Source organism: Stegostoma tigrinum, chromosome 18 (assembly GCF_030684315.1).
Source record: "Stegostoma tigrinum isolate sSteTig4 chromosome 18, sSteTig4.hap1, whole genome shotgun sequence".
NCBI lineage: Eukaryota > Metazoa > Chordata > Chondrichthyes > Orectolobiformes > Stegostomatidae > Stegostoma > Stegostoma tigrinum.
In genome coordinates, this window is record NC_081371.1 from 60,913,774 (window position 1) to 60,940,414 (window position 26,641).

At 40.8% G+C, this 26,641-nt stretch overlaps 1 protein-coding gene across 8 annotated transcripts in view; it reads left to right on the top strand.

Moving 5' to 3' along the window:
- The window catches only part of ppp1r12a (protein phosphatase 1, regulatory subunit 12A), a 193,120-nt gene extending 183,257 nt beyond the window's left edge, over positions 1-9,863 (top strand). For all 8 annotated transcript variants that reach the window (XM_059652591.1, XM_059652593.1, XM_059652592.1 and 5 more), the window contains one exon: positions 8,408-9,863. Coding sequence is in view for 3 of the 8 variants with exons in the window: in XM_059652593.1 (XP_059508576.1) it covers positions 8,408-8,494 (87 nt within the window). In the remaining 5 variants the exon portion in view is untranslated. The remainder of the gene's footprint in view (positions 1-8,407) is intronic.
- Positions 9,864-26,641: the final 16,778 nt, after the last annotated feature.

The following is a 26,641-nucleotide window of genomic DNA, read 5'->3' on the forward strand; positions in this document are numbered from 1 at the left end:
TTGGCTGCAGTGCTTCATCTAATTCTGTAGAATGCAAATACCTTGCTGCTTTTGAGAGTTGGGCAAATCGATGTGATGTGTACATATTTGTGCTGCTGCTGCTAATCTGGTTCACCCTGTACCCACTGTTCATTTTCACTTTCTCAAGACCTGCACTCTTTTGAGTTAAATGTGTGATTGAACATAGTGCACAAGCACTCAAAAAAGTTTATTTGCGTTGACCAGCAATAGGTGGTTGTTAAACATTGACATAAGTTGCATGGCTTGAAATTCCACTGGGGATTATGGTGAACAAGAATCAAACTGATGTTGACTTTTGTGACTGTGTTCGCATTTGAGGCTAACATGAAAGTAACACTTCTTTTGTCAGTGCCCTTGCTCCAGTGCAATTCTGGTTAGGTGGGGGTCTCTTAGACTTGCAATAAAGATAAAGCTTGACGTAAAGTGCTATCTCTTGTAGAACTTGGAAGAGGAATTACAAATGAGGTGAAGCTTATTTTCATAAAACATCTTGTGAGACTTGAGGACCTCTCTAATTGGTGAGCTAATGTTGCACTTCTGAAATTTAGTTTCTGCTGTGATGTAGCCAATGTAGCAGCCAATTTTGATGCAGGAACATCCAAGGGGCAGAGATAAAATTGATTGCATTTTATTTCTTTTTTGGTGACATTGGTTGAGAGATAAATATTAGTGCTGGAATCTTCCAATCATTGAAATAGTATCATGAGATGTGAGGGAGGAGCAGGCCTCTTCAGCATATCAACAGAAAGATGGCACATCTGACAGTACAGGACTCCCTCAAGACTGCATTGAATTAACACTCTGAGCCCAAATTCCCAGAATGGATTTTGAGTGGGAGCTTCTGACTCAGGTTCAATTGTTACAGTTTTGCCATGCAGTGATGAGGAAACGTTCACTCAACGTCAGCCTTTTCAAGATTTGAGCTATGTTTGTACCAGGATACTCTGGAATTGGATCAGGTCTCGGCTGTGACTTCGCGCTCCAATTTTCTGCCTATGTGAAGTAAGATTCTTTTAAAGTTATGTCCGTATTCCTTTACCTGGTCAAATATTGAATTGATGGGTTTAGTGTTTTGAGAGAAGTCAAGTTTGGAAGTGAATGTGGGTTTGCATCACGAAGGATGGCGGTGGAGCAGGGCTCCTGTGCTGCGGCTCATCTGCTCAGACCACAATTTTTTTTTAACTGTATACTTAGTTTCCTTTTACTACCATCACCAACGAGGAAGCCCACCATGGACTTCAGTGGGCCCAGCACAGACCTCATTGTGGCAGAGAGTGGGCCCTGACTTATTGTTTCAGGGCAAGCGTGGGACCTGGGATCAGAATCAGTGGAGGCAATATCATGGCAAAACAAATGGCACCTGAGGATCAGCAGCTTCGAGGTTAGTTGGGCCCGGCAGTGGCAAAGCAGCGGTAGAAGGGCATCATTGTGACACCGATGAGGTGGGCCCATTGGCAAGAGACTGTCGGACCGGGGCAGGCAGCGACCAGGCAATCCTGGAGGATAAGCAGCCCAGTGGCCAAAGATGGCACCGGAAGAGTGGCAACTTCAATGTTTGGCTCCAGTGTAGACAGCGGTATGATGGAGGAGGAGGAATGGTAGTGCGTGCGCGTTGATGATGAGCTGGCTCAGGACTCATGGACTCTTTTAGCTATATCTTTGCTTACTTTTCTTCTTCTTATAACCACTCAAAATAGCACTGAATTAAGGTAACAGTGGAAAAGTTTTTGACTGCATTTTACTGCCTCACTGTAAAATGCATATGACAATAAAATCATTCATTCATTACTTAGTTTGTTCTGAAAGTTGCTGTGGAATTGTGGATGTGAAATTGCTGAAGTATCTGCATACATACTGTTTTAGTGATTAGTATGTTTGAGGGTGAGAGGTGAATGGCATTAATTGTATCTTTATAGCAATGTGACTTATACAGATTTTAAATTTAGATTTTAAAGCAGATTTTAAAATGAGCCCCTTTACCTACACTTGCAATTACAACAACAGATTGGGCTGCCCAATCATAGATAGTTTTTATCCACCACAGAAACATTCATACTAGTCCCATTTGCCTACATGTTCGCTTTATCTCCTTCCTTTAGATATCTTTGTATGCAATTATTAATTGTTGGCACATAGCCTCTGCTCTGATTGTGAATTCTTGCAATCGCTGTGGTTGAGTTTTGCATCTTCCAGCAACTTGACAGCTGTAGCAATGTAACTCTGCTTTCCTCAACTCTAAATCCCATGCAATTCTTTTTGAGATATATCCTTTGTGGGACCGTTGACTAAACATGGCTTTTTGTGATGACTGAACACCAATAAGCAGTTGGAAAATTGGGATTTTTTTCAAATCTGCCTGAATTAATTGCAGGCAATGGACTTATCAGCATCATGTCTGTAAATAATTCCTGCCGTGATGTTCAAGTTGAGAAAAAGTTTCTGTCCATTTGAACAAAGTCTTGTAACATTTTACTTGACATTAAAAGTTTAATTATTTACCCTGCTTTATACACAATGGTAGGGAACTCTTAACTGGAACAATGCGATGTTAGCACTTGTAGCCACAACTGAAACGATCAAATCATGGTTTAACCTAGTTAGGGATGATGTAGATGAGTGTCCGTATTTTAGATAAGTTATGACGAAACTCCTGATATTTCTTCTGTTTTCAGTTCATTCACACTAAAACTTGGTACAAATGGCTTACGTTATTGTGTTATACAGTATCCCTTATTTTTCTCTTTTCCCTGAACAGTCACTGCAGATCATTGTCACATCCCTAAGATGTTGTATATAAGACCATGCAGCCAATGTCCATCTTTCAAGAGTCCCTAGCTGTGACCGTGACAGTGGTTGAACATGTGTTGGAAAACACATCATTGCTGCACCCCTCTGGCACATGAAACACCACTGTGTCGTTGCATTTGAAATCTAACTCGTTCCCAAAGGAGAAACTTTGACTTTAAGGTGTTTGAGAAAGGTGACAAAAGCCTTGCATTTGTAACAAATTTTTCATGGCAATGAACGTAGGACTTGACAGAATTGTAATGGTGCAACAGGAGATCTTCCTACCCATTATGTCTGCACCAGCTCTGAGCATTTTAAGCTTGTGTCAATCTCTTGTCTTTTCTCCATAGCCCTGCATATTGTTGTCATTGAAATAATCATACAATGCCCTCTTGAATGCCTGAATCGAATTGCCTCCAACATGCTTCCAGCAAGTGCTGTTCAGACCCAAATCACTTGCTGTGTTATAAGGTTTATCTGATCTAACATTTGGATTGTTTTTGCAAAGCACTTGAAAATCCTGCTGTCTGGTGTTCACTCCTTTTATTAATAGTAGTTTTTCCCTATCTGTCCGGATCGCTTATGGATTTTGAAAATATCTCTCGTTTTCCGTTAGCCATTTTCTGTCCAAAGAAGACAGGCCCAGCTTTTCCAATCTTTCCTCATAACTGGTCTCATCCTGAAACCATCCTGTAAACCTCTTCTGCATTCTCTCCAATGTGTTTACCTCTTTCTGATGAATATGGAACACAGAACTACACTCAATACTTGAGCGAAGGGCTAACCAGTGCCCAGAGTAAGTTCACAGTAACTTTCCTGTTCCTCTATCTGCCTTTCTTCATGAAGCCTTAAGGACTCTGGAGCAGGCGGAGACCTTTGACCCTTCTGGCTTCATGCTATTTGATTAGATGATGGGTTTCAAGTTGTGGCCTCAAACAACTGTTTACACCCTTGGTTATCAAAAATCTATCTTACTTGGTCTTGAATAAATTTACTGACCCAACCTCCTCCACTTATAGAACATAGAACAGTACAGCACAGAACAGGCCCTTCAGCCCACAATGTTGTGCCGACCATTGATCCTCATGTATGCACCCTCAAATTTCTGTGACCATATACATGTCCAGCAGTCTCTTAAATGACCCCAATGACCTTGCTTCCACAACTGCTGCTGGCAACGCATTCCATGCTCTCACAACTCTCTGCGTAAAGAACCTGCCTCTGACATCCCCTCTATACTTTCCACCAACCAGCTTAAAACTATGACCCCTCGTGCTAGCCATTTCTGCCCTGGGAAATAGTCTCTGGCTATCAACTCTATCTATGCCTCTCATTATCTTGTATACCTCAATTAGGTCCCCTCTCCTCCTCCTTTTCTCCAATGAAAAGAGACCGAGCTCAGTCAACCTCTCTTCATAAGATAAGCCCTCCAGCCCAGGCAGCATCCTGGTAAACCTCCTCTGAACCCTCTCCAAAGCATCCACATCTTTCCTACAATAGGGCGCCCAGAACTGGACGCAATATTCCAAGTGCGGTCTAACCAAAGTTTTATAGAGCTGCAACAAGATCTCACGACTCTTAAACTCAATCCCCCTGTTAATGAAAGCCAAAACACCATATGCTTTCTTAACAAGCCTGTCCACTTGGGTGGCCATTTTAAGGGATCTATGTATCTGCACACCAAGATCCCTCTGTTCCTCCACACTGCCAAGAATCCTATCCTTAATCCTGTACTCAGCTTTCAAATTCGACCTTCCAAAATGCATCACCTCGCATTTATCCAGGTTGAACTCCATCTGCCACCTCTCAGCCCATCTCTGCATCCTGTCAATGTCCCGCTGCAGCTTCCCCTACCTCCTCAGGCTCCACACACAAGTTCCCTATGCTATCCCTGATCGGCCCTACTCTTTCTTTGACCATTCTCTTATTCCTCACGTAAGTGTAAAATGCCTTTGTGTTTTCCCGGATTCCTTCTGCCAAGCCTTTCTCGTGCCCCCTCCTGGCTCTCCTCAGACCATTTTTGAGCTCCTTCCTTGCCTGCATGTAATCCTCTCTAGCTGAACTTGACCCTAGCTTCCTCCACCTTATGTAAGCTACCTTCTTCCTTTTCACTAGAAGCTCCACCGCTCTCGTCATCCAAGGTTCCCTAATCTTACCCCTTCTTGCCTGTCTCAGAGGGACATATTTACTCATCACTCCCAACAACTGTTCCTTAAACCGTCTCCACATGTCGATAGTTCCCTTACCATGGAACAACTGCTCCCAGTCCATGCTTCCTAACTCATGTCTAATCGCATCATAGTTTCCTCTTCCCCAATTAAATATCCTCCCATTCTGCCTAATCCTCTCCTTCTCCATAGCTATGTAGAATGTGAGGCAGTTATGGTCACTATCACCAACTTCTGGGAAGAGAATTCCACAGACCAACATCAAAAAAAGTTCTCTTTTTCCCCTAGTCTTACGAGCAGGACATGTTATTTTAAAAACCATAACCCTTATTTTTTGAACTCCCCAGGGTAAAAGGAAGCATCTTCCTAGTAATCACCCTAAGTTCCCTTAGGATCTTGTCTGTTTCATTAATTTCTCCTCTTATTCTTGCAAATTTCAGTGGCGACAAGCTTAACCTGTTCAGCTTTGCTTCCTAAAATAAACCCTCTGAGAAATGAGTCAAGTAAACTTTGCAGAATCTGTTCTAATATTGATTTTGTTTTCTCAAGTAGGATCAAAACTGTATGCAGAACTCCTGATGTGGTCTCACTAAAGTTCTGCACAGCTGCAGTAAATCATCTTTGTTCTTATACTCTATTTCCATTGCAATGAATCCCCAGCCTATTGTTCGTCTTCCTCTTGTCTTGCTGGACCTACATAGTATATGTTTTTATGATTCATGTACTTGGGTGTCCAGGTTCCCTGTCCTCCTGAGGTTCTAATAATCATTCCTTTGCACATGGTCGGTCTCTCTATTCGATAATGTTCTGCTGTTCCCTCCAATGTGAGCAAGTTCCTGAAATACACTCAAACAGTAACTTTTTGCCCACTCACTTATTCTATCTATATTCCTGTATAACCTGTTGCCTCCTGTTGACATGTAACTTCTCCTCCTTGATGCCATTGGCCAATTTTGTTGTCGTAAGTTTAGTTCGTTCATCCTTACTATTGACTTTTTAGGGAAGGAAACTGCCATTCTTAACTTGCCTGGCCTGTGTGTGACTCTAGACCCACAGCAATATGGTTGCCAGTTAGGAATAGGTAATAAATGCTGGTCTAACCAACAGCACCCTCATCCTGTGAATTAGTAAAGAAAAATCTAATTTATTGACATAGATATTAAATAGTTGAAGCCACAGCATTGATCCCTGTGACAAATGTTTAGCCACATCTTGCAAACTACAAAAAGACGTATTTTTCTATTTGTTGCTCCCTATTCGTCATTGTCCTTTATCATTATGTTGCCCCTTACACTGAGCTCCTATTTTGTGTCGTGCTAGTTCATGTGGCCCTTAATCAACCTCCTTTTGGAAATCCAGTACGCCACACTTAGAGGTCCTTCTTTTAACCAATTTGCTTATTACTTCCCCAAAGAACTGTAACCAGTTAGTTAGACATGATTTCCTTTTGCAAAGTCATGTTGACTCTGCCAGATCGCATTGTGATTTTCAAAGTACCCTGTAACTTCCTTAATAATATATTCTAGATATTTGCATTCGACAAGTGCTAGGCTAATTGACCTGTTCTTTCCTGCTTTGCCTACAGCCTTTCTTGTATAACTGTTTTTAAATTTGCTGTTTTCCAAACCATTGACACCTTTCCAGACTCTTAAGTGACTTTGGCAAATAACAGCCAATGTATCGACTGTCTCTGCAGTGACTTCTTTCAAGACTGGGGAACTTGACAACCTTTAAATCTAATAATTTTCCTCGTACCTTTCTTTTTACTGGTTACGACAGTTTTAGGCGCACCTCTCTCTCTCGCATTTTGATTTCCAAGTTCTTGGGAATATTAAAAAACTTGGATGGAATTGAAGCATGCACACAATACCTGTTCCGCCATTTCAATTGACTTCCATGCTTGATTCTCCAGACTTTCTGTCTGAAAGACTGACGCTTCTTTTTAAACACTGGTCGTACCCATGTTTCTAGCTTGCTTTCTTCTCTTTAAATTGTTCAAATCTTGTGACTTGCAGTGATATCTTCGCAGTATTTTAGCTCTCCTTTCAGCTTGATACAATCCTAATTTTGCTCATTTAGCCACAGATGATGCATTCGTCTCAAGTAAAGATTTATCAGAATGAACAGGAACTGAGAATTATTAAATATCTCTTTAGCTACAGTATCTCTTCCCTATCTTTTAACCTTGTTTCCCAGTTTTCTTTGGCATTCATACCCTTTATAATCACTTTTACTTGGGTTTGAAATTTCTATTTCAAATCTGCACTGCTCAGATTTCGCGTTTGTTTTTGTTCTCGTGTGATGCTCTTACCTAGAGATTCCTTTACTGCAAGATTAATGATTAATCTTGCCTGTTTGCCTATTCCTAGGTCTAGAGTAACCGGCTCCCTGGTCAGCATGAGAATTCAAGAAATTATTCCAAATGCACAAGACAGACTCTCTTCAGACTACAGTTTGCTGAATAGAAAGTTATCCATGATTGCAGGATGTTTCTTAGATATTACTTTTATTTCTTCTTTTCTGATGTTGTATAGTATAACCACTGTTAAGGGGCAACTGAACTTATCTCACAAGTGACCTCTTATTTTATGCCTTATTTCTGTCCAGGTTCCATATCTCTAGTTCAGGTCATCTTTCAACACTGTACTAATATTCTCCTCAATTAACAGAACCATCGCATCCTGAGTTAATTTTGCAGTGCAGTTGTAATTTTAGTGTAGAACAAAGAAAATTACAGCACGGGAACAGGCCCTTCGGCCCTCCAAGCCTGCGCCGATCGAGATCCTCTGTCTAAACCTGTCATCTATTTTCTAAGGGTCTGGATCCCTTTGCTCCCTGCCCATCCATGTACCTGTCCAGATACATCTTAAGACACTATCGTGTCTGCGTCTACCACCTCCGCTGGCAATGGGCTCCAGGCACCCACCACCCTCTGTAAAGAACTTATGCAAAGACTGCTGTAGACGTTGCAGCCAGTTTATGTAGAGCAAACTCTAAGAAACTGTAACATGATGACCAGATTTTTTGGTTACGCTGTGTTTAAAGAATAATATTGGCCAGGGTGTTAGAAAACCCTCTCCTGTTACCCTTCGAATATACTTGGAGGATTTTCACATTCATCTGGAAGAGCAGAAAGATGTTGCATCTTAGCCAGTTATACCTCTCCCACCAGAATGTGTTAATATAAACATCTCTACTTAAGATGCGTGAATGTGGCTTCAACATATAACAGGTTTAAAGCTTCAAGACCGCAGTAATCCTTTGCAAGCACACATTGTAGTTGTCACGCTCTGCTCTTAAAAATCTTTCATGTTCCCATTTACAGATTCTCTGTCAGAAAATTTTGTATAGTATCTTTGCTAGCAACATTGTCTGCAGGGTGATGGTTAGTATTTAACAATGACTTAATGTAATCTTTGTTTCCACTGTAGATGCTACCAGACTTGAAAGCAGACAACCAGAGGCTGAAAGATGAAAATGGGGCTTTGATCAGAGTCATCAGCAAACTTTCCAAGTAAACAGGATTCTGATTGCTGTTGATGCCATTGCATGAAAACTGATCTACTCTGAATTAATCACACTCAATTCAGTAAAGTGATCGAAAAGAGATGGAAGTGACCGACCAGGCTCCCACCTTGAAGAACATCATCTTTTATGAACCTGTTTCATGTCTTTATATATGGATATATATATATAAAAGATGTTGTTGTGTGTGTATATATATATAGCCATTTTAACAGATACTAAAACTGCTGAAGAAGTGGATGACTGAAAATCTTGTTTACAGTAATGAGGAAAGTGTTTAAAGGCAGAAGCGCCTCGATGTTAAACCAATAAGCCTTACTTGTATATAAAACACTTGCATCAACAAACTGCTTTCATTGTCACAATGAAGACAGTTAAGAATCCAACTAAATGTTACTGTGCCACAGAAATATTTTCCTTTTTCACATGCTTAAAAAATTGTTTAATATGTGCTTAACCTATGTGCCAGTTCAAGTTGGGACAGCATTCACAACAATCCCGTTTTGGAAAAGATTCAACTAAGGCCGAACAAGGAGGTAACTGCAAATCCTGATTTGTATCCCCCCCCCCCCTCCACACAGTGATCAATACAGTTGGTGAAACTTTGCTTTCACTGTTTGTGCAATATGCATTTCTTTATAAGATGCTTTAACAAATACGTTGAAGTAGATTTATTTTACGAAATGTTTTCTTGACTTAAGTCTGTCACAATTTTTAAGCCAGTAGTGCAAGATCTTAAAGAATCTGTAACCTTCACATTCATTTTAGCAGGTACTGTGTATGTGTATTTTATGTTCATACAATATATGTACACAATTACTGTTTTAAGTTTCAGTGCACCATGTAGGCATAATGGTTACACAAACAGATTATTCAAAGATGTGTCTTTTAAATGAGGTTTTATGGCTTAAAAAGTGCTTGTATACATGTTTTTTTGAAAAGTGCGGTGTCTTGAATGGTAAGTGGTACATTTAATTTGGGATTCCAATGTTCACAGATGTAAAAATGTACATCGAAGGTTAATGAGAAGTTTCTCACTCTATTACATTCTGAGAGTCACATCTCGACCATTTATTCCCTGCTGAAGTAATTGAAGTGGACGTTTATTGAGGGAAACTAATTTAATGGTCTTCACATGGGGCTGATGGCAAGAATCGTGACATTTTCATGTCGGTCCCCAGAAATTGAAATGCACTTCTTAGATTGTGGTGGTCTTTTTCAAAGAAAAATTGCAGTGAACGCTCTTACCATTAGACCAATATTGCGCAACACCCCTAGTTTATTTTGAATATATATTTAAATGTCAATACAACTTCTTACGGCACATATTGTATGTTAAATAAAACCACTGAAGAGTTCCAACGTGCAGAGTCATTGTACATTAAGCTTGCAGTAGCTGTTGTATTATCCTTAAATATATTGTATTAAATGTGAATTTATACCCCTTCATACATAAACACGGTCCTTTGTGTTACATTGCTTATTGTAGCCTTCTAGTAATTGGGGCGTAATGCCTCTCTTTTTGGGCATGACATTTTCTGTTTATTGGTTTTCTGCAGGTGTGAATTCATACTCTTACTACTAATCTCAGGAGATTGATTTTATAAAGGTACCAAGAAAACTAGATTTTCACATTCAAATGGTATTTGGGCTAAGTGATTGTTAGGTCGAAATTGCCAGAGATGTGTGACATCTTACTGTGGTTTGACGTTGACTGAAACAGTAATGACAAAGTTTGAACGTTAGTTTACCACAGTGCTCCGTGAGTTTGACTGACTGGCAAACAGATTGTGTTGAGTGCATGTGCAAAATTACCGTAGATGTTTCTAATATTTTAGTGTTTTATATTTAGGTTATTTATTCTTTATATCAGATTCCATGATGTAGCCAGTGTGCTGTTTCAGTTTTATTGGTAGTATTGAGCAGACAGTGCATCTGCAGAAACTGATTACAAAAGCTTCCAATTATTTTCTGAAAATTGTATTTTGACATATACAAATAAAATTTAAAACATTGACTTAGTGCCATATTTATTTGTCCACAAGCTGAATATTAAAATACAGTGTACCCTTAACTTTGAAATTACTACTACAGCCTTCAGTATTTAAGAATGTGTATCTTGGCTGGAAAGGGGATAAGTTTTGATTGTACCCTGCAGAGAAATATATCTAAGGTAAGATTTGTGAATGAGAAAATTAAGTGGTGTAGAAAACTTGAATGATTCTGCTTTTCTCTTACTGTGTCTGATCCCAAGGAAGTCCAAGTAGCATATCTTGGGATTCATGTCCTTCTCATAAATCTGAGGAACCTCAGAAATGGCCTGGGGAGTAGACCCATGTTCCTTCAAGTTATTTGCTCTGCTGCATGTACCGTTATGGTTCATGCATGACAGCGGTTTTTGAAACTGGAAGCCTGTGCTCAGAATTGTGTCGGTAATACCGAGCTGTTGTGCGGAATCTTGGACAGTGTGGAAGGAGTGTCGGAATGGATCACAGGGACCTTCAAGCTGCCTCAGCTATTCAGTTTGATCATTGTTGATCTTCTGCCTCTCTCTCTTCTGCCTGTTATCCATTCTTTAAATTTATTGCACCTTTCAACGTATTCAATGTTTATTTATTAATTGTTTATTACATTTATTGATTGCCAAGGCTCATAATCTTGTCTTGGTCCTAAATAGTGGACTGTTCTTCCCGACAGTTGTTCCTATGCTCAAGGTTCCCCGTTGAAGAGCCTGTGTCTGTCTGTCTTTTTCCGAACCTTTCATGTTTCAGTGAGAGGCCCTGATTGGGACGAGGCTAGAGCAATCAGCCCATGAATCTATTCTGCTAATCAATAACATGATGACTTGTCTGTTCCTTAATTCCGAGATGTAGATGCGGGAAATGTTGGCAGTTCAAGCAACCTCTGTGTAAAGAAACTCAAATGATTCAGGTCAATGACATTTCCTCTTGGTGGCTCTGATAACCTTTCAGTTTAACACAGATGTTAATTCACCAGTGGCAACATTGCTGACAAACCTCTCCGAATATTGATGTTCGTTCATTTGAGTGAATCAACCCAAAGCAAGAAACAAATTAGTCTATGAACTACACTGCAATATTACTTGACTAGTTGTAAATGCTTAGGGATATACTGAGGTGGTCATAGGTGGTACAGAAATGGAAGTTACAACTTTTCTCTCTCCTAAGAACATAATAGGATTGAAAGTAGGTCATTTAGCCTTTTGACCGTTGTCCTTCATTCAATGTGGCCCATTCCATGTTACCCCTCACGGTGCATATCCTCTAGTCACCAAAGAAGCTGTTAGTTCCTGTCTTGAATGGTTTAAATGACTGAGCATCCACAGCTTTGTTAAGGTAGACAATTGCAAGTATTTGCATTCCTGTGAAGAAATGTCAGCTCATGTAAGGCTTGAATGACTGACTGCTTTATCCTGACACTTACTTTGCTTTAAATTCTCCATTTCCAGGTGTAAAAATGTTCACACGCTGTACCCTTTCAAGCTGCTCTGAATTTTTTCTGTTGTATCATGTCTCATTCTCCTAAACACAAGGGAATAGGGTGTGTCTACTTCAACTTTCTTGAAAGAATGATCACATTTTGCATCTGCTTCCCTGCTTTGCCTTCCCTCTTCTCTTTCTGCCACCTTACAATCCTGTCTGATCTCCTTCCACCTTGCTCAAGTTCTTTTGAAAGGCTGAAAGGATGTGAAATCAAGATTGGATCATGGGATTAAGATACAGACAAGTCGTCACGTCATTGATTAGCAGAATAGGTTCATGGGCTGATTGGTCTAGTCTCGTCCCTCTGAAGTGTGAACTTGATCCTTGACTTTGTTTTTTCACTAAGCTCTAAGTGGACACTGCCAGATTTTTCCTGTCATTTCTTAGTATCAACTAGGTTCTGGAGCACCACTGCCATATAAAATCTGAAACCTGACCTTCCTCTCTTGGATCACTGTCCAGTTGTGCCTTGTTTGTATCCAGCTAACAAGTTTTAATTGACATCTATAAACTGTAAGTTTTATGTCCTAGGTCAATAACACAGCGTCATCTTTAGCAATTTGTTTAAAAAAATAAAGATAGAGACACAGGAGTGTTGATGAGTTACGGAAACTGCAGGGGCACTTGGAGAGGCTAGGGGAGTGGACAAGATTTGGCAGATGGAATACAATGTTGGGAGAGTGAGTGTTATGCACTTGAGTAGAAAGAGAAGTGTAGTAGACTATAGTAAAAGGGGAAAGGCTTTACAAATCTGAAGCCCAAAGGGACTTGGGAGCCCTAGTTCATGATTCTCTTAAAGTTAACATGCACTTTAATTGGCAGTTAGGAAGGCAAATCTTATTAACATTCAATTCAAGAGGACTAGAATACAAGAGCAGGGATGTACTAGTGGGACCGTATAAGGCTCTGGTCAGTGCATTTGGCGTAGTGAGCACAGTTTTGGGCCCCCTATCTAAGAAGGATGTGCTGGTCTCGGAGGAAGTCCACAGGAGATTTTCAAGAATTATCCCTGGGTTGAAGGGATTGTCATATTATGAGAAGTTGATTCTGGTTCAGTACTTAATGGAGTTTAGAAGGATGAGGGGACATCGATTTGAAACTTACTGAACACAGAGGTCTGGATAGATTGGATGTGGAGATGATGTTTCCACTAGTAGGAGAGACTAGGACCCGAGGAGACAGCCTCGGTGATGGGATGACTCTTTAGAACTAAAGTTGGAGGAAATTCTTCAGCCGGAAGGGGTGAATCTATGGAACTCTGTTGCAAAAGGCTGTGGAGGGTCATTGAGTATATTAAGACAGAGATAGTTGAATTTTTGATTTATTGTAGTCACATGTACCCAAGTATAGTGCGAAGTTTTGTTTTGCGAGCAGTATAGGCTGATCATAACAAAGGGGCGTACAGATCACAGGATGCTTCGAGCATGTTGTACAAGGTTACAATTGCACAGGAGGTGCACAAAGCAAGATAAACTCGATTTGAAAGTAGGGAAGTCCATTCAGCAGCCTAATAACAGTTGGGAAGAAGTTTTTCTGCGAGCTATGTTCTTGATTGCTCAGGGGATTAAAGTTTATGAGGAGGAGGCAGGAAAAATGGGGTTGAGAAACAGATCCAAAAGTGGAGCAGTCTAGATGGATCAAGTGGCCTAATTCTGCTCCTACATGTTAAGGACCTCACGTTGTGCCTAAGTGTAACCACTAGTGATGCAATATTCTTAAAATAAAAAAAACTAGCACTTTTTATCTTTCAATTTAGTTGTATTAAAATTTAGGTTATACATAGAAGAATGTAAAAGTAGGTTGGATCAAAGTCTCTTCTGGGTTTTTTTTTGTCTCTGTTATTAATTGGACCATTTGGACTTGTAACCACCAAAGCTCAACTGCAAAATCTGTTGTTTTTTTCCACCCCAGGATTTAATAAAATCAACAATCAGGTCCACCTTTCATCCTGCTTTCTGAAATTTGTACAATCAGCCTGTGATAGCATGCCACCTAAATGAAACTTGCTAAATTTATCCTGCAGATTTTCTCAAGTTGCACTAGATGACGAGAATACCATGTTGATCATGTTGTATCCAAAAAAAATCAAGACTAAAAACAATTTTAGATCGTCTTTTTTCCCCAGTTTCCTTTTGGCTGTTCTGTTTGAGTTTGGGAGAAAAGATATCCGTCATTTCATGGTGTAACAGAGAGCTGTGACGGATCGCTACTGCAATTAATCCCACAAATCCCATACAACAAAGTGTCAGGGAAGCAGATGAGGTAAGTGTGTGCCATTTTGCACTGAATTCGCACAGGAAATATTTGCCTCAATTTTCAGTTGAGTATGTGCCCAACAAACTAATTTTAGAGTTGCAAATATAATGCAGTAATCATGTGCTGTTTCAATGGGTAGGAATGTTGTAGTATGCAACAATGATATTTTGAAAGCTTGGGTGTGTCCCATAATTTTGAATTAAGTTTATTTGAGTGTAATGACATTTAATTGTTTGATAGAGATTTGCAAAGTGCATGACTGAGTCAAAATCACCAACACCATGACTTTTGACATGGGAAGGATAACATCCTCAAGATAGCTTCCCTGCTATTTGTGTTTAATTTGTTGTTGGCTGAATTCTATTATTGAATATTAGAGTCTGGACTTGCTGTGTATCTGCAGTAAAATGTTGGCAGAAGTAGTGAGGCAAATTAGGAACCCAAAAGATTTTAGTGTGAAGACAGAAGTTGTGACGGAGTTACTAAATGGATTTGCCTTTTATCAAGGAAGTTGATGCTGGAATTCTAATCCCCAAAGGGAAACGTGAATAGAAATCGTGCAAACGATCCTCAAATGAAAATAATTACCAAAACATGACAGCTTTTAGTTTAACATCAATTGTAATTTCAACAGTATTGGTAAATAAGAATTTTAGACCTGTAAATTACCCATGGAATAGCAGATGCAAAAAGACTACCTCTCAAGCTTGCAAGCATCTTATGATCTTTACATCCTTATGATCTGTCTGAACTGCTCACAAAAACTTTACACTGTATTTAGGTACACATGACTACAATAAATCCAATCAAATCAAGTTTAAAGGAGGGGGCAAGAGGTTCAGAGATAGTGAGGAAAATCTATATTCACCCATAGTGATGGGAGTCTGGAACTCACTGCCTGTCAAGATGGGCGGCTCGGTGGTTAGCGCTGCTGCCTCACAGCGCCAGGGACCCAGGTTCAATTCCACCTTTGGGCGACTGTGTGGAGTTTGCACATCCTCCCCATGGGTTTTCTCCGGGTGCTCTGGCTTCCTCCCACAGTCCAAAGATGTGCAGGCTAGGTGGATTGGCTACGCTGAATTGCCCCGTTGAATTGTTCTGTTTGAGTTTGGGAGAAAAGATATCCATCATTTCATGGTGTAACAGAGAGCTGTGACGGATCACGGAGGTGTAGATTTGGTGGGTTACAGGGGATGGTTCTGGGTGGGATGCTCTGAGGGTCTCTGTGGACTTCTTGAGCCGAAGGACCCGTTTCCACGCTGTAGAGTTTCTTTGATTCATTTTATTCCCTGCACAAACGTGGCACCAGATATAATCTTGTGACCTTTCCCACCCAGTCTCTTGAACATAAGATCTCTCAGGGTCACTGGCAGTTGTAACCCTATTTCAAGGTCTGTGTACATGGCTGTTACCTGAAAGGCCTGCAGCTGCGGAACATCCTTAGCTAAGCTCACAACTATCTTGAGGCACGTTGCTTTATCTCATCATAATAAATTATATTAAAAGGGCTGGTTGGCTCTGACAGGTTATTGTCCAGTTCTGAATCTCTGTTGTATTCTTCAGCCTTAAGGTCTGTTTAACTATTCTGCATGGCTTTTTGTAAATAGGCTTTGCCTGTTTTCCTGTCCTGTAGCTCCTCTGTGACTCCCCTTTGTGTATGGCTGACACATGGTTTCTGGTCTTAACTTCCTGTTAGTACTACTACAAAGTCAAGGGTTGCCACTTCACATGATTTATTCAAGAAAATTGCCGTTGATAACTTGATAATTGTGTATTGTTAAAAACCCTGAACAGATGCTGTTAAGAATTACAGGCTTCCTAGACATTTGGAAGAAATTCTTTCTTCTCCGGTACTCCTCCTAAGTCCAAAGTTGTTGTATTACATGAAGTCAGTGAAAGCCGAGATAGTTGAGATACTGAGTGAGTTAGAAATTGATCAAGAAGTGTTATTCAAAAAGTTGCTGTATTTTAAACTGAGAAGTCATGACGCTGGTGCATTGAAAGACATGGATAAGATGGAGGAAATTGAAGCTTGAATAGTCATAATGTCCCAATCCACCTTAAGCATGGGGTCGGCCCAGAAGACTGAGAATTATAAATGTGTGGGTTTATTAAAGAAAGCCAGCTCTGTTTTGTTGAGGCAAATAATGTTTGACTAACTTTAGTTTATTTGGTGATAATTTGATGAATTGCAGCTGCTGTTGCTGAAGTGTATGTGGACTTTAAAAAGTGCCATGGAGAAAGCTTTTCAACAGTGTTGAGGTTCGTGGCTTAAAAGGACAATGGCAGCATGGATGCAAGGTTTTCTGTGACAGACAGAAGAATAGTGGTGAACAATTGATTTTCAGATTGTAACTCCACTCAGACCAAAGCACTGTCTTGCACAGGAACGGACCCTTTGTCCCACCATGCATTTACAAATGATGCCTTTTTAAGCAAAAACCTTTTGCTTATATGGGTTCTGTATCCCTTTATCCATCTATTTCCTCCCTAGTCGTATGTCTGTCAAGCTGCGTCTTGAACATTGCTATTGTATCCACATTCCAGGCACTTGCCTGTCACGTTTTATTTAAGTTTACTCCCTTTTACCTTAAACCTATGTTCCCTAGTATTTGATGTTTCTACCCTGGGGGAAAAGACTCCAATTTCCATTATTCATGCTTCTTATAATTTTGTTAACCTCTATCAGTGTGCCCCCTGTCGTTGGACATTGTAGTGAAAACAAACTAAGTTTGTCAAATCACTCCTTGTAGCTAATATCATCCATAGGAAGCAACTTCCTGGTAAATCTTTTCTGTGCCCTCTCCAAAGCCTCCACATCTTTCTAGTTGTGTGGCAACTAGGACTGTACATAATATCCCAAATGTGGCCTAGTTTAAGTTCCTGCAGCTGCAACAGTACTTCTCCAATTTTTATATTCTGCTTCAACTGATGAAGTCAAGGTTGCTGTATGCCACCTTGACCAACTTATCCACTTATGTTGCCACTTTCAGGGAACTGTGGACCTGAACACCTAGATCCCTCTATGTTAATGTTACTAAGAGTTCTGTTATTTGCTGTATATCTCCCACCCATATTAGATCTTCCAAAATGCATCACCTCACATTTGTCTGGATTAAACACCATCTGCCATTTTTCTGTCCAAGTCTCCAGCCTATCTATCTTGCTGAATCCTCTGGAAAACCTCACCAGCTTCTGCTCCCTCAATCTTTGTGTTGCCTGGAAACTTATTAATCAGGCCATCTGCATGCTCCTCCAAATCATTTATATACGCTCCAAGCAACAGAGGTTCCAACACTGATTCCTGTGGAGCACCACTGGTCACAGATCTCCAGTCAGGAAAACACTCTTCCACTGCTCTTTTTCCGTGACTGAACCAGTTCTGCGTCCCTGTTACCAGCCCATTGGAACCTGTTTGACTTCACCTTTGGTATCTGCCTACCAAGTGGGATCTTGTCAAAGGCCTTGCTAAGTCCATACAGATGACAGCTACTGCCCTACCATCTTCTTTCGCTTTTGTCACTTCCTCAAATGTTATTCAAGTTTGTGAGACATGACCTTCCCTATGCAAAGCCATGCTGTCTATTACCAATAAGTCCATATTTTTCCAAATGTGAGTAAATCCTATCCTGAAGAGAAGAATCTTTGATAATTTCCCAACCACTGACCTGTAATTTCCTGGGTTATCCCTGCCACCCTCCTTTAAACAAAGGAACAGCTTTGGCTATTCCACAGTAATCTGGAACCTTTCCCACGGCTAAAGAGAATAAAAGATTTCCTGCCAGGCCCCAGCAATTTCCTCACCTGCCTTCCTCACCATTCTGAGATAGATCCCAGCCAACGTTTGGGAATTGTCTTAAATGCTTTTCAAACCTCCCAACACCACTACCTTATCGATATTGACATGCCTGAGAATGTCAACATATGGCCCTTCTGATGTTCACTGTTCAACATGCCCTTTTCTTTTGTGAGTACTCATGCAATATGTTCATTAAGGATCTCATCCACTTTCTCCTCTCGATTCTCTTTTTTGCCCTTGAGTGGACTTACACTCTTCCTCAATACCCTTTTGCTCCGTATGTATAAAATGCCTTGGGATTTTCCTTTATCCTGTTTGTCAAAGACCTTTCATTACCCTTCTTGCCCTCCAAATTCCTTGTTTGAGGGATCTCCTCAGTTCCCCAAGCCATATTTTTTCCTAATTTTTGTTTTTATTTTTGTCTTCAGTTTTCAATTTCTCCTGTTTCTTCATTTTGGTTATCCATGTGACTTTAAACACATTTTCATGATTTTGATATGAATGTGTGGGAAATGTTTTCAAATTTTACAGCGACTACATCACTTGCAAATATTGTGAACAAGGAGGATAGCGATAACCATGTGGAGGGCACAGTCAGTCTGGTGGAATGGATAGGCATATTTTCGGTGAAATTTGATGCAGAGCAATGTGAAATGATTGGTTTTTAAATGAAAGAATGAGGAGAGGACATCAAATGTATATTTCTAATGGGTATCCAGAGTCTATGCAAGGATGTTATGGTGAACCTTGTATAAAAACTCGTGTTCTGCGTTAATGGGAATATTGTCTGTAAATCTGGCACCATGTTTTCGGAAGGATGTGAAGACTTTGGACAGGAACTGAAAAAAAAGTAGTTTGCATGTCACGTTCTTGGGATGAGGGATTTCCTACTTCTTTTATCATCGCAGCATCCCTACAGTGTGGAAACAGGCCCTTTGGCCCAACAAGTCCACACCGACCATTGGAGCATCCCACCCCGACCCAGACCCATCCCCCTATAACCCACACACCCCTGAGCACATTGGACAATTTAGCAAAGCCAGTCCACCCAACCTGCATGTCTTTGGACTGTGGGAGGAAACCGGAGCACCTAGAGGAAATGCACGCAGACATGGGGAGAATGTGCAAACTGCTCACAGTCGCCTGAGGGTGGGATCAAACCTGGGTCCCTGGCGTTGAGGCTGCAGTGCTAACCACAGGAGAAACAGGAAAAATTGAAAACTTAGTCAAAAATTAAAAAAGACATAAAATAAGGTTTGGGAAGCTGAAAGCAGAAATCCCTCAGACAACTCGAGTTAATGTCTCAGGTCCAGTGATCCTTTCTCAGAAAAGCTTCACACTGGTTTTGAAACCAAAGACTGATCACCTGAGCTAATTGAACCTTGAAATGTATGGTTGGCTCAGCTGTTTGATCTTTTGTACACTTAGGAATGTTCAAATGTACCAGTTTTGCTGTCATGGAAGTATGGCAAGCGTAGATCTGCTTTTCTCTGGGATGAAGGGTGTTTGAGTATAGAGTGCCAATTCCTGCTTGGCATGTAATCAGCTGTAAGTTTTGATCCCACCTGAAGTCTGTCTTCAGTTTTTTTTTCCCCTTTCCCCCTCCCTGTTCATGTCCGTAAGAGATTAAGGGAGCTTTTTTGGACTGCATTTGATTTTTTGGTAGCTGTACTAAAATTTAAGAAATATTATGCTTTACTTTAAAACCAGCAGGTGGTGCTGACAGCTGCTAGCTTTAGTGAACTAAAGCTACCTTTTTGTCCTGGATTCTCTCACTGTAATTTAACAAACTAATCACCTGGCTGCATTCACATCCACCATTTTGTATGCACGTGGCTTTTATTCTCTTCACGTTGCATGTTTTCTCCCAAATGTGTAAAGAAAAAACACTTGGCATCCAAATTTTTAGTTAAAATAAACAATCTGTTCTGAGGAAGAACACTTTAACATCTTATTGGTTATTGTCTATTTCCACTAAACTATAAAAATTAATACAACAAAATGCATTTTAAAATACTCCCAATGTGGATTACTTCGCGTATTTGTGTGTGCGTGCATGTTTAGATTTCATATATGAAAATATGCAACTCTAGAACAAAAGTTGTTTCTTCTATTGAACCAGAAAAGTAGCATTGTCATAGTTATAGAGCATGCAAACAGACCCTTCGGTCCAACTCATCTATACCAACCTGATATCATAAACTGATCTAATCTCATTTGTCAGCATTTGGTCCGTATCCCTCTAGACCCCTCCTTTTTGTGCATCCATCCAGATGCATTTTGAATGCTGCAGTTGTACCCCACAGCAAGGCAGTGATTAATCATTACACCAGTGTGGGGCTGGGAAGATTTCAAACTGGGTAGGAACAGGATCAATAGTGGAATTGAAACAGAAATTTATTCTGCTCTATCAATGTGTCACTCAGTGGTGAAGCGCAGCAGAAAATGCCTTTTTCTGAACCAATTATCAACAATAGATCTCAAATGTCAATGCAATTCCTGCGAAATGTAAGTTTCTCGTTTTGGCTGTGCCCCTGCCATGTTCACTGTTACAGGATTGAGGTTGACAAACCTCATTTCACACAACATGCCTACAGCCAAAAGATTTAAACCAGTTTTCACTTCTGACAAATAGGTAAATTGAGCTTGAAACAGGTAACTCTGTTTCTTACAGATGCTGTCAGCACCATGGGGTTTCCCTGACATTTCTTTGTATTTCTGATCTACATTTGGTGTGGGCTGGATTTGAACCTGGGTCTTTGGTGATAAAGCTGCCTTTTTTGTCAGGCTGCTGTACAGAGCCAATGTCATGTTTAACAGTCGCCAGCGCCATGCACTGTGAATGCCCATAGATGGAGATTTTATTTACCTTGGGAGTGCACACCTGCCAGATCTGTGAAATTGTCGAACATGTAATGCTAAACGATGCCGGTTAGTCCATTGTGCCTTTGCTGGCTTTATTTGGTCTCCTGCATTTCCCCATCAGCCCATAAATATTCCCTTCATGTATTAGTACTGTTATTTTACGAATTTGTTGAATCATCATCTGTCACTCTTTCAGGCAGTGCATCCCAGCTCACAAGTTGCTGTGTGAAAGAATTTTTTTGTCAGTCACCTGTTGGCTCCTGACATGGCTGCAGCTCGAAACATGTCTTTCCCATCTACTTGATTTAAACCATTTGCGGTTTGGAACATGATTAAAAATCATTTTCGCCTTCTCTATTTTAAGGAGATCAAACCCACCTTCTCCAGACTCTTCACTTTACAAAGCCCCTTGTCCCTGATACTGCTCTGATGAATCTCCAAGACTTTAACATCCATCCAAAATACAGTGCCTAGAATTGAATGCAATCTTCCATCTGAGACTGGGTCAGTGTGTTTCTTAAGGTTCAACAAACATGGCATTGCTTTTATACTGTCTCCCTCTCCTCATAAAGCCAAGGGCCCATGTTCTACTTCTGAACTATCTGCTGAATATGTCTAGCTGCTGAATATGTCTAGCTGCATTCTGTGTATATTGATCCTCTGGGGTATCATTTCTTGCACTGAGTTGTTAAATTGGTTATTTTTGTATTATAATACCCTTTCAGCCAAGCCCAGACAGCTTGGTTGCAATTTGACAAGTCCTCTTGATTTGTGCAGAAGTTCTACTGGCTGTCAGTGAGTTGTTGATCATATTGCTGATGGTAAGTTCTGGTGTTGGTCCTGTCAGGGCAATCTTTCTGCTAAGGCATTAACTTATCTGCAACTGATTTTGGGGGAACACCAAGTCTGCCCTGTAAGCTTCCATGCATTAGTCATGGGAGTGTGTGGGTCTGTATGGATTTGGTTGCAGTCAAAAGTGGTACGAAGACTGACTTGTTTTCAGCCTGCTTCCTTTGGATCAGCTTTCAACATGCTGGAATGCTGCCAGTGCACTGGAACTTTGCTTGCGTCGAACAATCAAGTCAAATAGCTGATATGCATGCTGCAAATTCTATGAGAAGTTGCGACCATCATAAGTAGGAAAAGGCTGATGCAGCACAAAACAAAACTTTGTTATATTTTAACCTAGCATTTAAACCAAGTTTGCACCTTTTCATAATTGCAATTTCTTCAGACAGGGTTTCTTCATGTTTTTGTAACAAGTAAGCTGTGAGTCATCATGATGTAGTATTGTTACAGGGCAAGTTTTGAGTTGCTTAGACCAAATCTTTCTTGGCTCTCCATAAGTGCTCAGTCTCTACCACCTAGAAGGACGAGGGCAGCAAATGCATTGAAATACTATCATCTGCACTTTTTCCTCCAGGCTACAGATCATCCTGATTTAGAGCGATATTGCTGTGCTGCCCCAACAAGGCCACTTCGCACCACCACCTCTGTCGCAATTAGGGATGTGGAGTCAGTGATCTCGTGCAGGAAGGCACTCATTACATGAATGAATGAAAAAGAATGGCTTCATACTCAAGCCTGCATGCCCAAAGTGCTGTCATTGCTGCTCACCTTCCATGAATGACTGAAGAAAACACAAAGTCCTACATCTGTACAGGGAAAAGTAAATCAAATATGCTTATTGTTTATAATACACTTGCAATTCTCTTATTCATGAAAGTTTTTAAAAGTTCATTCATGGGATGGGGAACATCGCTGGCTAGGCAGCATTTATTGTCCATACCTACTCCTTCAGAGTGCAATTGAGTTAAGCACATTGCTGTGGGTCAAGAGTCACAAATAGATCTCACCAGGTAAGGATGGCAGCTTCCTTCCCGAAAAGACATTAGTGAATCAGATGGGTTTTTCCAACAATTGACAATGGATTAACAGTCATCATTCAATTCTTAATTCCAGATGTTTATTGAATTCAAATTCCACCATCTGCGGCAGGATTCGAACCTGGGTCCCCAGAATACTATCCGGGTCCCTGGATTTACAGTCCAGAGAAAATACCACTAGGCCATCGCCTCCCCAAGAGGTGTGTCAGTTTTTTTAGATGATGCTGATCTTGTGTATTGGAGCTGTGTTTGTCTAGCTAAGTGAACTTACTATTGTCACTTACTGAAATACAGTGAAGGGCATTGCATTGCTAACCAGCCAAATCATACCATATGTAAGTACGTCAGGCAATAGAACAGAAGGCAGAGTATAATATTATAGCCAAAGAGAAGATGCAGAGCCAGATCAACTGTAATATGAAAAGCCTGTTCATAAATCTGAACTGCCCGAAAGGAGCTGTTTTTAAATCTCTTGACATGTGTATTCAAACTTTTATATCTTTTGTACAATGGAAGAGAGTATAACGGGAGTGGGAGGGATCTTTGGTGCTTTCCCAATGCAGTGGGAGGTGTAGATGGAAGGCTGGTTTTCGTGATGGACTAGGTTGCGTTTACAGTTCTGAGGTTTTTATTGCAGTCTTGGGAAGAGCAGTTGTGATGCCAAACTGTGGTGTGTCTGGAAAAGATGGTTTCTCTGGCGCATCGATAAAAATTGAATCATTATGCTCTTTCTTGACTGTAGTGTCAATGTGGATGGACCAGGACAGATCGTTGATGATATTCACTGTCAGGAACTTGAAATTCCTGACCCCCAACTCAGCAGCACGGATACAGAGGGGTGTGTCCTCCACTTTGCTTCCTGAAGTCAGTGACCAGCTCCTTTGTTTTGTCGACAATGGAGAGATTGTTGTCTTTACACCATTGACACTAAGTTCTCAGTCTTATTCATGTATTGTGTCTTGGTGTTGCTGAGACCCAACCCACTACAGTGGTGTCATTGTCAACTTTGTAAATTGGAGCAGGTTTTGAGAAGATTTGTAGCTCAAGTTGAGTTTCTGGATGTGAGTTTGCTCGCTGAGCTGGAAGGTTAGCTTTGAGACATTGGGTCACCATTCCAGGTAACATCATCAGTGACCCTCCGAAGCGCTGGTGTTATGTCCCGCTTTCTATTTATCTGGTTAGGTTTCCTTGGGGTTGGTGATGTCATTTCCTGTTCTTTTTCTCAGGGGATAGTAGATGGGCTCCAAATCAATGTGTTTGTTGATGGAGTTCCGGTTGGAATGCCATGCTTCTAGGAATTCTCGTGTGTGTCTCTGTTTGGCTTGTCCTAGGATGGATGTGTTGTCCCAATCAAAGTGGTGTCCTTCCTCATCTGTATGTAAGGATACGAGTGATAGTGGGTCATGTCGTTTTGTGGCTAGTTGATGTTCATGTATCCTGGTGGCTAGCTTTCTGCCTGTTTGTCCAATGTAGTGTTTGTCACAGTTGCAAGGTAAATTGGAGTTGGGGCTGAATGTGGCCACACAGTTGAGTGTCTAAGGAGTTCGGTAGGCGGCTGAGTACACAGCTTTGCAGGGCACCGATTGTTGAGGATTATTGTGGAGGAGATATTGTCGCTTCTCCTCACTGAGTGGTCTTTGGGTCAGGAAGTCGAGGATCCAGTTGCAGAGCAGGGAGCAGAGTCCTGGGTCTCGGAGTTTGGAGATGGGTTTAGTTGGAATTATGGTGTTGAAGTTGGAGCTAAAGTCAATAAATAAGAGTCTGACATAGGTGCAGGGATGAGTGTAGGGTCAGGGAGATGGTGCCTGCAGTTGTAACAGTGAATTACAGTGGATGAAGGCAGCCTGGGAGGCTGGAATTGATGTGGGGCATTACTCACCTCTCGAAGTACTTGGTAATAATGGACATCAGTAGGTAGTCATTGAAGCCCATTGCCTGATTTTTCTTTAGTACCAGGATGAAAGTGATCTTCTTGAAGCAGGTGGCAACCTCATCTCATAGTAAGGAGAGGTTGAAGGTGTCTGAATACTCCCGACCGCTGGTCTGTGCAGAATCTGAGTACACAGCTAGGGACTCCATCCGGGCCAGTCATGTTCCATGGGTTCACTCTGAAGAAGGTGGATCTAATGTCTGCAGCGTTTAGAGAAGGTGATAGCCTAGCAGTATTATTGCTGGACTGTTAATCCAGACACTCAGATGTTCTAGGGACCTGGATTTGAATCCTGCCACAGCAGATGGTGGAATTTGAATTCAATAAAAACTAATGAAGACTGAGAATCCACTGTTAATTGTTGGAAAAACCCATCTGGTTCACTAATGTCCTTTAGGGAAGGAAACTGCTATCCTTACCTGGGTCTAGCCTACATGTGACTCCAGATCCATAGCAATGTGGTTGACTGTTAACTGCCCTCTGGGCAATTAGGGATGGGCAATAAATGCTGCCTGTCCAACAATGTCCTCATCCCTTGAATGAAGAAAAGTGAAGATTGGGTACAGATGTACCAGAGGCTGTCAGGATAGGTGATGTCATTCCACTGACCATAGAACGCACTCAAATTATTGGAGAAGTATCATTGTTATTACTGATGCTACTCAACTTTGCTTTTGAGCCTCTTGTATAGTGGCTATGGCAAGGCTTACAATGTGTGTTCATGTGGTAAGTCTGGGACTGTAGTTTAATCTGGCATTGTCTCTTGGTGCCCCAATTGCTGCTTATGAAATTATACCTGCATGTTGTCCGGTTCTTGATGTATGTGGGCAGGGATTGCTTTTAGTATCTGAGGAGTCACAAATAGAACTAAATACTGTGAACATCTCCATATGTGTCATTTATGTTAGAGGTAAGGTTGTTGATGGAACAGCTGAACATGTTTGGGCGAAGAAACAGCAATGGAAATTTCTGAAACAAAAACAAAATACTGGAGAAACCTAGCATCCTGGCAGTGCCTGTGGAGAGAAAAACAGTTAATAAAATTTGAAGAAGGGTCACTGGCTGTGAAATATTAACTGTTTCTCTCTCCACAGATGCTACCAGATCTGAATTTCTCCAGCAACGCTTGTTTTGGTTTCAGATCTCCATCATCTGCAGTATTTTGGTGAACCTGTATTGATGTCCTGGGAACAAAGGTGATTCACCAATGACTACCTTCTGTTGTCCCAGGTGTGACTCTAACCAACTGAGAAATTTCCTGCTGAATTGCTATTGAGTTGAGTTTTACTTCTGCTTCCCCATGCCACGGCAGTTAAATGCTATAAAACTGTCAAGGGTGTGTGCCTCCAGAAATTCATTCTTTTCTTCCAATTTTCGATCAAAGCCATAATGAGGACTGGAACTTTAGTCCTGAAAAACTTGGTGAGTTTGATATGTTTGTCATGTAATTTTGGAAAATGTCAATTGTGTTTTGTGACTCTAACTGGGATGATAAATGTGTGAGCCTTTTTCTGGAATTACTTGGAACTTTTCAAATTGGAACACTTTGAGACATTGATCAAGAATGACCCTCATGCTAAGGTCAGCAATTGATGAACTAAATTTATTGTGCATTCAGTTTCTTTCTTTTCAACATAATTAGCTGTAGTGTTGTGTTTTCCTTTAAATTCTTTTAATTCTGTTGTTAATCATGTGTGAAGATGGAAGTTTCTGTTCACAGAACTTAATCCTCGTGATTTTTGTGTCAACTGTTTGCAGAACGTAATCCTCATCATGATGTTTGATCACCCTTGTGCCAACATTTCCCATTCACTTCTACTCACTGCAGTCATAAGCACCTACCAACACATCACACTCTCGATTGAGATTTTCCTCAACTCTTCATCCACCTTTGTATAATA